This window comes from Cephus cinctus, unplaced genomic scaffold (assembly GCF_000341935.2).
Source record: "Cephus cinctus unplaced genomic scaffold, Ccin1 Ccin1_scaffold0898, whole genome shotgun sequence".
Taxonomy (NCBI): Eukaryota; Metazoa; Arthropoda; class Insecta; order Hymenoptera; family Cephidae; genus Cephus; species Cephus cinctus.
Genome location: NW_014333474.1, coordinates 103,565 through 115,353, shown reverse-complemented (window position 1 = coordinate 115,353; position 11,789 = coordinate 103,565). Strand labels below are relative to the sequence as shown.

Here is an 11,789-nt window from a genome sequence, read left to right as displayed (position 1 = left end):
AAAGCCCCGTCCAGCCCCCTACCTCCGCGATGTGCCCAACCAACACAAGAGACAGACGAGCCTCGCGTGTGCGTAACGAGTTCCACCCACGATTCCGCACTATCTCGCATGGCGTTATTTAACCAAAATTCAAGCGATAAAATGTCAGCCAACCCTCCTCGCCCACCTACCACGCGCAACGGGCCTACCAAACGCGCAGGAGCTATTCGGCCAACTGTATCCCAATGCAATCGCATTATACCCGAAGCGTTGTTAAAACGATTATTGCTACAGGCTGTATAAAAACCAGCGTTATACTCGATTACAATGTAACCGCCATTCGCAGCGATTTCCATTTGCCCATTTAAATTACAGCGCGATTATTTTAAAGGCTTACCAGGGATTACAAGAGTCCGATGTGGGTGCATTACCCCTCCGAACCCATTATGCATTACTAAAAGCAGCCTATCGTTAAGCGCCATCACACCCTATATCCCGTATATACATCGTGTGCACGCATTTCTCGTACGATCTGTGTCCGATGATCGGCAACTGTAACTGTGTGTTTTTAAACGAAAAATTCAGGGAGATGAAAGTACATATTTTTTTTTTCATATTCCCTTTTCTCAAGGTTACCAGTAACCCAACGATGAACTTGTGAATCTGCAATGACGTCATCATTCTTTATCATACAAGAATCGGCCCGGGTCATTCGTCTGTACTAATGTTTTCATTCGCGCTAATTACATACGATAACGATATACTGACAATATAACACTAGTATAATTGCGTTAATAATTCAAGTAAAAAAAAAAATAAAATTCCCTATACATATATTTATATACAATAGACTCCCGCTAAGTGCCTGCTTCGCCACCGATTACTCGCTTATCCTTGTATATCGGTGTATTCGTATTATCCCCACTATCATCCACTATCATCTTACGTGGAAGGACCGTTTGTTGGGAAACAAGGAAGGACAATGAATTCCGATAAATATTTGTCGAAGACTGGGAAAGGAGGGCACCCGTGCGTTCGTTTTCTCCGAATCGTCTTCCCCTGCCCCGTACACTTAAACGAGAGTAAACTGTAATGACAAGATTGAACCATATTTGTCTTCCTTCCGTGAATGCTGAAATCCATAAGGGAGGCTACTTCTCTAATTATAGGCGAGTATCGCCATTCGCAGGTGACGATCCCCCAGTGTTACAAGGATGAATGGGTGGGTATAGGGATGGACATACAAGGATGCCCAAACAAGAGCAGGAAGTCGAGTGTATATTCCCGATGCTGCGGTTCAATATCTTGGTTGATAAATTCGCGGGTAGTGGTTAATACGATGCTCCTAATCGAGAAGCGGTCAGCGATCCGTACGGATAGGCATAGCGGCTGCCATGATGTGATCGAATGCATTGCGTGGGTTTGGGAAGAGCCGGGATTCGATTGGGATACCACGGACCATATATCTATGGAAGGAGAGAAGGTAAGTGAGGACGGGATGGAGGGTGGGAGATAGGGGGTGGATTGTATTGGGTTTGGGAATCCGACGTATACCGGATGGCTGGATGGGATTACGCAACGCAGTGCTCTCTGATTGGCTCTAATCGCCGGCACTGCAAATGGCTCGACGTCGTTACGGTCAGCTTGAACGGGTCCATTGTTATGCGAACACAATGCATAATGCGCAAGGTATCAACGTATGGGAGTCACTGCGGTAGAAATTCAGCGTCTTGGAAGAGAAGATATCGAAGCGATATTATTGACGGATCGATTAAAAAAATTATTTACGTCATTTCGTTCATTGTGGTTAAAGGGATAAGCCAACAATCCTATTGGTTTTTCATAGACGGACAAGAAATTTACAAAACAATCTTTCGCCAGATTCCTTGATCTTTATATAGATTTTGAGTCGCCTATCTTGTTCCACTTGGCAATTACTTATCTACCTGTCTTCTACAACTTTTTATTCCTCCCCCCCGGTGACTCTGGTAATACGTGCTTAGGAAATTACGCTTTTCACTGGCTGTACTGTTTCCTTGCTTCTTTACAATATTTTCATTTTTTTTTGCCGGCAAATCATTTCAAGTACACTCGTACGTATCGAGACAATAGGATCTATTGTTATCGCAGAACTTCTCTTGCACAATTCTCATTATCGTTACATCCGTATTGAATATCTTCAAGAGCTTTTTGCTTCCTTTGACGTCGAGATGCAGATACAAAGAAAAGGTAAAAAGCTACAAGCTACGAATCGGCTGCACTCGTTACCGTGTAAGGAGCCACCCCGTCGTCCAATTGCAATGCAGTACGAGTAGGTATTTACGGGGGAGATTTTTCAATTAAAAAAAAAAAGTTCGGTCCAGGAAAACTTGTTTGTACACAATAGCAATAGGACATAGAAAAAAAAAAAAAAAAAAAAAAAAAATACAAACATGTTATTAATTAACCAGTCGTTTTTTTGTCGTTACTCGATATGACCACATACCTGACGAGTAATCTATAAGAATTCTGATTTGCTCGGAATAGGAAAGAAAAATGATAAAAAAAGAAAAAACAGGCAAAATAATACTCGTATGCACAGGTGAGACAAGCGAGTGGCATTTAGGTCGAGGCAACCTGTACAGGCGCAAATTGGGGACTAATTAAGCAGTGCCACCAGTATTTGTAATGTTATATAAAATGGAACTCGCGGTCGTTGCCAAGCGAGCGTGTGGACCGACGTACGAACAAACGCGCGGTGGACGTGTCGTAACGATCATTGGATCAAGATAATCAAATAAAGAGAGCGCGATAATCAACGAGTCCCGAATTAAAGCTAACTTAACCGAATGAAGCTACACGCTGGTTATTCGACTGGCGACCTGGTAAGCTTTGGTCTTCTCTGATTCTAGGAGCTGACGCTACGTACCGATGACCATTGCGCGAGGCCAGATGAAGTGGCGTGTGTGGAAAGATCAACGAGGACGAAGAACTGCGCAGAGAGGCGATCAGCTCCGGATGTGTACGCACCAGAAGTTCAACGGTCTCCAATCTGTAAAAAAGAAGAAAAAGTCACGATATTAAATAATGGGCAGACTTGCTTTTCTTAAATTTAAAATTCCTTCTACGTAGTTACCCCTGTCGCTTATAGACTGAGTTATTACTTTACTTTTACGTATTTGTCCTCGCAAACGGCATTTTACGACGTTTGTGACGTTTCATTTATCATCATCCTTATATTCATTAAATGCCAATTGGATAGTTCACAGGCAGCTCTCAAAAGTAACAGCAACCACGCACAGTGACAGCCGAAAGCAAAAAGGCGTTATGCCTGGTGAGCACAAATTACAATAAAGAAATATTGTGAATATTCGTAAATCAAAAATGTTAATTAGGACACTCAACAGTGCACGGTTACGTTGAAACGAAGTATCTAATTTCTTACTTGCAGTCTGTTTTTACATTTTACCAATTTTCTCGGGCAGAACGACTTGATACATTTTTTGGTTTCATATTTACGTTACCGGAGCAAACAAAATATGGTACAGTATAACGTTATCACGCCTACGTTAATAACAGTCAGCCGTAACGCTAATTTCTTTCTATTGCTCCATAATGTATACTGCGACAGGGTCGCATTTTCACTTTACGATATTGCCAATGATACAAGCCAGGATGATTTAATTTCCGCCATTTAATTATTTACGCGTTATTCCGTGCCATCGACTTCGCACCGGAGCGGCAGCACACTTATTTATTTGCCCTCGTAGCAGAGCGCAAATACTCGACGGTCACTCTGTGTTTGCGTTCGGACATTTTTGATCCCCCTAACGCTCTTGTCCCGTAACAAATTACAGTATCGCATAAGCATCGAATCGCTGTGCAGCTTCAGCGTATCGAAATCTTTATTAAAAAATATTCAAATTTTAAAACGGAGCTACCACCAATACAGTATTATTATTATTATTATTTATATTTAGCTACCAAATTATTGGACCGACGTGAAAGGTTCAATGGGATCAATTTAGGTACATAATTTCTATTTAATGTTTTGCAAAATATATATATATATGTACATTAAAAAATCACACGACACTCATCAGTTTTTTTTTCGTTTTCAGAATTAAAACTTGACACTGTTCAACGTTTGCAATGTAAAATGAATAAAAAATCAGTATAGATCGGTATCAATGATTTTCGCAGACCAGAATAAATGTGTTAATAGTCGCTCGATATGTTTGATAATATAAAAATGCATGCACGTAACAGTAAGATGTACTAAAACATTCAAGAGAATGTCGTCACTTGATAATAACTCGCCAACAAGACTGTGTGCAATATTCGGATAATTCAAATTGTGATAGTAACCGATAGAAGAGCTCGGCCATTGACGTGAAACAACTTTCAAAATAAATGATAATTTATTATGTAACAATATTCATTTGTAAAACGTGAAGTTACGTCATTATCATTTTACATTTGCAAGAATTCTCTATGAACGTATACAAATCTCATTATTTTGTACGTTCTTCAAGTATGCTTTTGCCACTTAAATGAAAGATTTACGTAAAAGGGACAACTAATGAACAATAGAAAAATTTGTTAATTAAACATTTCGAAAAATGTGGAACGCTGATACAACTTTGAAATCTTTCCGCATCGTTTTCAATAAGTACTAATTAATTAATGAGTCTTTAATATAGTCTCTCATATGTGTTTTTTGACAGTTTGCAGACGATGTAATCCTTAGTAAATTACACGTGGCTTTCCATAAAGTCACGTAAATATATATTATAATATAAAAATAAAATACACTTCTGTTTAAAGCAATGCAGATGCATATTGTGTATAAAAATTGTATGCAGACCATATGTGGCTTGCTTACTGCTTGTTGAATTACATTGTTATCGATCTGCCAGAAAGACACGTGAAACTCGTGGATCGGCTATAAATCAGTCACATAAGGATATTGAAGTGACAGTCTACTGATACGATGCCCCTAAAGCAAAACCCTGCAGTATTTTTAAATAAAACTAATAAAATATTAATAAATTCAAATATATATTTACTATATAACATATAGTACATTAATTCATAATTTCAATGTCACAACAAGAAAACGCTTTTAACATTACCAAGTACGTATAAACATTTTTTTAACAAAAAACCAATATAATTCTAATTTATAAAACTACACATGAGACCAACTATATAGAAATTTATATTCATATATAATTCATATAAAAAGAATAAAAGTTCCGTTTCTACAGTACGAAGAACACTCACGACTGTAACATATTAACATTTATTCCCTTTTTCCATCGTAATACATTCCTCGTGCCATTAACTAATTGTATACACATTATACATGACGCGAAAAGCATATATACAAATTATACAGAAATTCTGCGAGTAACGTTTCCATAATAGTAACGCTATACGGATATCGATAAAACATAAAATAAAAGAATGCACATGATTTAATAAATAAAGAGTAATATAATATCAAGACGGATTATGAAAATAAGTTTGCATTAAAAAATATATCATTCTCAGTGATAATTGAGCTCATGCATAAGTGAAAAGATTAATAATTTTGCAAACTTATCGAAGAACTGTCATGCTGTGGACATAATCGAGATGCGTTCCTTTTAATTTGCAAAATTGTAACAGCCATTTACCTGCCATATTGCGCAGCGAGGTCCAGGGCAGATTCTCCACGGCTGTTGCGGATGCTGGGGTCGCATCCGTACTGCAGCAGCTGTGCCACGACTTCCGTGTGTCCATATTGTGAAGCGCAATGCAACGCCGTCTCGTTATCTTTTGTCTGAAATTATGATTATTCGCAATCACTTATATATCGAACCAATTTGCCGTTCAATATCTATTTCAAAGGAATAAAGCCAAATGCCGTGCCTAATGCTGCGTAAGATTTCATTTATTGTATTCGCTTCAGATAAAATAGGAACCTCGTTATATACCTAATATTAAATAATTTGAAGTAATCAGATCCATCCTGCATGTTCATCAGGAGCACAAAAACAAATGGAAAGTCGATGGAAAATTAACGATATTTTTAGAGATTAACTTGACAAATTTATTCGTCAAACACAGACAACTCAGTTACGCGATTCATTAAAATTCGTTTTTTCTTCTTTTTTCGACAAATACGAAATACCAACGATTTATATTGATCAGCGAGAGGATAACACTCTGGAAAATTGTATTATACACATACTGACTTTAGTCAATTAGTGCCACTGTTAATGAAAAATTTATTGTTTAAATATTCTATATTATAATGGCAACCATTGTATTTCAAATAATCTGGAATACATGCGAAACTTAGAGGAAAGAATATTTATAAACAAGTTGGCAATATGTATGAATAAGAGAAAAACATTGTATACTGATATTTATGGGGGGGAAAAAAATCAGTAAATCAAAGCAAACGAAAAATTATAGAAGTGAATACCCAAAGTAGTACATGTCCAATATATTTATGTTCAAAAAATGAAATATGTTTTATGATCAAACTTGATTTAAAAGAATACCGTGCAAAAGGGCAATAAAGATTATTCAAATTGTTGCTGTTACCAGCTGATATTATATGTGTTAGAAAAAGACACAATATGCGACATGAACATGTAATGGCAGGTAATAAAAATACACAATTTTCAGGTGTATCATTAATAACCAGACATTACTGTATTAAATTAATAACTTTTATTGACTACGAACACGAATTAATGTTATCCATTTAAATTTTTTAACATATTGCATTATTTTTCTTAACAGTGGTTCGATACCGTAATCGTAATTCTCTTCGTACTCTACCTTAATATCCATATTTCTATTGCACGTGATTTAATAAAATTTGATTTCAAATATTCTAAATTCTATCATTTCCCAATTTTGCTAATTATCTCACCATAATACATTTACCTTTGTCTAAATACTTTTTCAAATGTTAGGTTAAACGACAAACTAAATATATACATTTCCATTCATAGAAAAACAATATTCCATTGGTACCCTCATGGTTTTGAAAGCCCTATTGAAAAAGTCAACGTATTAGCAAAACAAACCTACATCACACGAATATACATATATTAGAAAAGAATATTACCACGTCACGTGGAGTGGCGCTAACATTGCGTAAACAAATGTCTAAAACGCAAATTTCATATAAACGTGATAACATTACCATAAGTACCAGACAAAATTTGCGGATTTGAAAATTCAACAATAGCCTCTCCGAAGATAAAGGATTCTACACGCCCACTGTTTGGCCGAGGGATCGTACGAAAACTCAAATTTCAATATTTCTTTGGCGCTTACAAACACGTGCACAGCACAATCCACCCGATCTTGTTCGATGCTGGCATTCACCGCCAGGTATCGCACAAGATTCTTTCCCTGGTAATCGACATAACAAGCAAAACCTACAGTAAGTTACTTAGAGTTTTTGCAGACTTCTGACGGAGTGCGCCACTTCAATATTCTTGCTCTCTAATATAAAATTTAAAAAAATATAAAATTCGTAGGACACTGACGATCATGAAATTCCTACTTATTGAGTTAGACCATGACAAATCCCTGTACTCAAATCCCTACGCTTTTCAACCGAAGGTTTGGATTAATTAAACGTCCCCTTTTAATACAAGCACAAATTAAAAGAAACTTCTTCAATAACTCGGTACCGACTATTTCTTAACATCTGCTTCGTCACAAGATGCTTACTACATAAAACAAAATGATATCCATTACATTTAATATTTTTTGATATTCATTATTCCAAACACCTATTTCGGTTATTCTCAAAAAAAAAAAAAACTTAAAAAAACTTAAAAATTCAAATTTTGTACAAATCCATTCGTTCAACCTGCTTCCACCATGTTGATAATAAAATCCATACGTGATATGAAATCTGACAAGAGACAACGGGGTTGTAACTAACAATCGTTCATTGATTACAAAATATTCAATCCACGTGTACACGTGCATAAAGACAGTTTGTTATTGACAATGTACACTCAGGATACCGACCCCCCCTGTCGCCCCCTAGCCTAGCGTTGCAATACCGTAACAATACTTTATCTCTTATTTCACATAATAATCATTTTGCTAAAAGCGTATCGATCGTTCCGCTGATCAGTTATCACATATTCCGATAAATCAATATCCCACCACGTCTATAATTGTAATACTATAACGGTGTATTAACTCCTTAATAAGAAGGAGTGCGAAACAGTTCGATGAAAACTACACTTGACTTACCGCAAGATTAACGTTGGGCACAGAGGGTCCCTGACACAGGATCAATCGCACAATTTCTGCATCTCCCGCCCAGGCTGCCAGATGAAGCGGCGAGGAGCCTTTCGCATCGACGACATTGGTCGACGCTTCATATTGCAGCAGCAATTTCACTACGTCCCTGCAATAGATCGTTTGTTAACATTAACACTTTGATCTTCCCTGCGCGACGTGGATATCATGGCAATTGAATGGACTGACAGGGGAGAACATCGTGCAGTCACGAGTTTCAGTAATTAGCCACTGGAAACTACATCAACTATCGACGAACTGAGTGATTCGAGAAAATTGACAAAAACAATGTCGGCCACGAGGTCCGTTCAAGAGAAAATACGTAAATGTCGATACCCACGTGATTCGATAAATTTTGATGAAATGACGTAATGCGTGAAAAAATAAAATTATAATATAATTAACATTGATCAAAAAATGATGCCAGCGATCATCCATAGACATATATACATTATAAATGTCAAAAATATTTTTTATTAATAAAAATCCACGAATTTCTCGATATCCCATTTATATTTAATTTTCACATTCTATTTTCAAAAAAACCGTATCCGTAACCGGGAGACTACCTACTACTGTCATATAGACTGTTTGTGCAAGAAAAATTACACAGTCGGTCAAGGGTCAGTAGCAGGCTATACGTATCACAAATTAATTATAAATCCACATTTCGTTACGTCCCGAGTGCATACCTATGTCCATTAAGAGCTGCATGATGAAGTGCCGAGTATCCGCTTGCATCTTGAACATTCGCCCCTGGTCCACGGCGTAAACTGTAAAACAAGAAAATCATCCGTTTCACATAATCAGTCGAGGGTATTCATTGCATCGTTCACGTATTTCAATCAGGAATGCTGGAGAAGGAAAGCGACCCAACCCCTAAATCCACTCGCAACTTGTTGAATAATCAATGCAAGACAAACTTGCACGCCGTTGATAAACAACAATATTGACGTACCAACATTTTTCAGAAAAGACAAACCACAATTTCAAACAATCAACAATAATACCTGTACTAAAAGAAATTCTCAAGCACATAAATTCGTCTCGTTAATTCAACCTCGTATTAATACCCAAGTCATTAAGTCACAATGAGTATCACTGTATTCGCAAGAAAATAATTCATGTTGACTCATGCTAACTAATCTAGGGATCACTGCGGGCGTATCGGAGCACCGTAACTTTACGAAGACACAAGGAAGAAAAGAAAAAAATGAGATACCAGATAACACAAGCGTACGTGCACAATGCAACATGGACCAGTAGACCTAAGCTGCTCTTCGCAATGAATAATCTCACAGCAAGAACAAGTTTATTAATGACGTTTTCTACGTCCGACACATGTTCTCATTACGTATCATTGTTGCATTGTTGGTTTGTTACGCGCCGCGCAAGCAGATAATAATCACCCCATAAGCATTACACGTTCCCATAGGAGTCATGGGCGTAACCTCTGTTTGCTCCTAGCTACTGACCCCTTTCGCAACAATAATAATTCGAATAACAAGTGAAACTAAGGCAGAACCCTCCGCGACTTATATTTGACGGAATCCTGTTAAACGGCTTAGTGCATATATATACAGTTACGTGTAACATCAATTTGATTAGTCATATCGTATGAGTTTATTAGTTATAACCTGACACTCGATCGGGACTAACGTCAGGGTGCGAGGGTGGCTCGAATGGCCAATGGCACGAAGCACGAATGATATTTGACCCCCCGAAGGAAGGTTAGTGACGGCAAACTAATGGCGATAACTTCATATGGCTAAATGCCGACGGAAAGAAGTGTTTACAGTCCACTCGGGACTTCGCCACGTGACGATATCGTTAGTTTGGCAGTATCGACATATTTATTTGCCAACTTTTCTCATAATTTTCGCCCAGAGATTCACTCTCGTGTAAATATTAATCTGCGCGTGAAATTTCGTCCTTTACAATAGTTCGGGCTTGTGTATTAGATCTTCATATCTATAGAGATTTCTGGTATGACAATAAAAAAAAAAAAAAAAAATTTCTCACCTTCAGTTTTTTTCTTTTTCGCTACCGAACGTAGCCCGCAAGAATAATACGTAAGACAGTGATATTAAAACGAAGTACCGTGCTCTCTTTATGTCTGAAAAGGTAAATGCACGTAAGAGGTGGAATTAAAAAAAAAACCGCGTATGAAAGAGGCACATTGAAACACACCCTTAAGAGAATACTCGACTATCCCTTTACGAAAGCTCCTAAGAACCGTGACTATTGAAAAGTATCCGACGACGAGTAAAGCGGCGGAAGCCGAAAGCAAGGTTAAATAACGTAGGACGATCGATACAGTTGGCCACACAGCCACTCTAAGCGATCTTCAGATTAAAGATGCACCGACCGAGCATGCGAGTGGAGCGATCGCTACCACGCGGATACGTACGCGTATACGTGTACGTATGCCAGCTCATAAATTCATAGCGCATCAATGCGTCTAATTACGAATGGATCCGCGGCGCAGGTTTCGAGAAGCTGCGGCACGGGCAACCAAGAGATCAGTTAAAGTCCGGACGGCACCTTGTGATCTATTGTAGCCAAGATCAAAACGAACGGGAGTAGAGACCAAGTGAATGCAAAAGTTCGAGGAGTTTTCACAGGGACAAAAACCGAAAAGGAGAGAAAACGACGTGAGCACGTGCTTCTGTGCCGTTTGAGTGGAGACCTCTGTGCGTGTTTGTTTTCTGTGCCCTCGCCCTAACAACCAGGGGTCGTGACTCTTAAAGCCAACTACACAGCCCTTCTGGAACTCTGACGTCGTGTGCACTACATCCCCACTGGCGAGGGTGGCCGCGCGCCCGCGCACCCCCCCACAACGGGGACGTTTGGCTGTCCTATTCATCGCATCCATCCACTCGCTAAGTTCCTTAATTAAGCTCTGAAGATTGTCTACAAAAAGGACATCGCTATCCATGGGCTCGACTGCGTCTTCTGAACATTATAAATGACGAGGGGAGCTCGGCCATGCTGCTCGCTCGCTGGAGGCTAGTAACGTTTACGAGCCGCTATACGTTTCTTGCGACTAGTTAATTAAGTACTGGACGCGAGTGGCGACTGAGAGGGCAAAAAGTATATTTGCTGAATGTCGTCGAGCCGAACCACAAGGTGCGAAATGCGACGTTGGACATGTGCGTTATTAGAAAATTATATATGTGATATTACGAATACAGTTCAATCGTTGGATCGTTTCTAACGTAATCCGTATAGTCTATCGCAATTTTATTAGGCTGCGTTCACAGCGCGGCGAGTTCATGTACGATTTCAGCTGATGCGCAGGTTCGGATGAACAGAGACGAATAATGAAAATTTTGTATAAGAGCTCAACCGTGTGACGTATCGTTACTATAGTTATACTGCTGATTCGTACGATGACCGTACAAATATTTGTAATCGAGTTAATGAAAAATATAGTATGAATATTTTACGTAAATTTAAATTTTTTTTTCGGATTTTGACATGCTTATGCGTATAGTGTGTGT

General features: G+C 38.4%; 1 protein-coding gene across 3 annotated transcripts in view; it reads right to left on the bottom strand.

Moving 5' to 3' along the window:
• LOC107271110 (ankyrin repeat and sterile alpha motif domain-containing protein 1B) overlaps positions 1-11,789 on the bottom strand; it is a 55,579-nt gene that overhangs the window by 38,990 nt on the left and 4,800 nt on the right. For 2 of the 3 annotated variants that reach the window (XM_015746726.2, XM_015746727.2), the window contains exons 2-5: positions 8,979-9,059; positions 8,239-8,395; positions 5,640-5,785; positions 2,888-3,010 (exon numbers count right to left, since the gene is read on the bottom strand). In XM_015746726.2, the coding sequence (XP_015602212.1) occupies positions 2,888-3,010; positions 5,640-5,785; positions 8,239-8,395; positions 8,979-9,059 (507 nt within the window). The remainder of the gene's footprint in view (positions 1-2,887; positions 3,011-5,639; positions 5,786-8,238; positions 8,396-8,978; positions 9,060-11,789) is intronic. The other variant, XM_025088350.1, reaches the window with a different exon arrangement.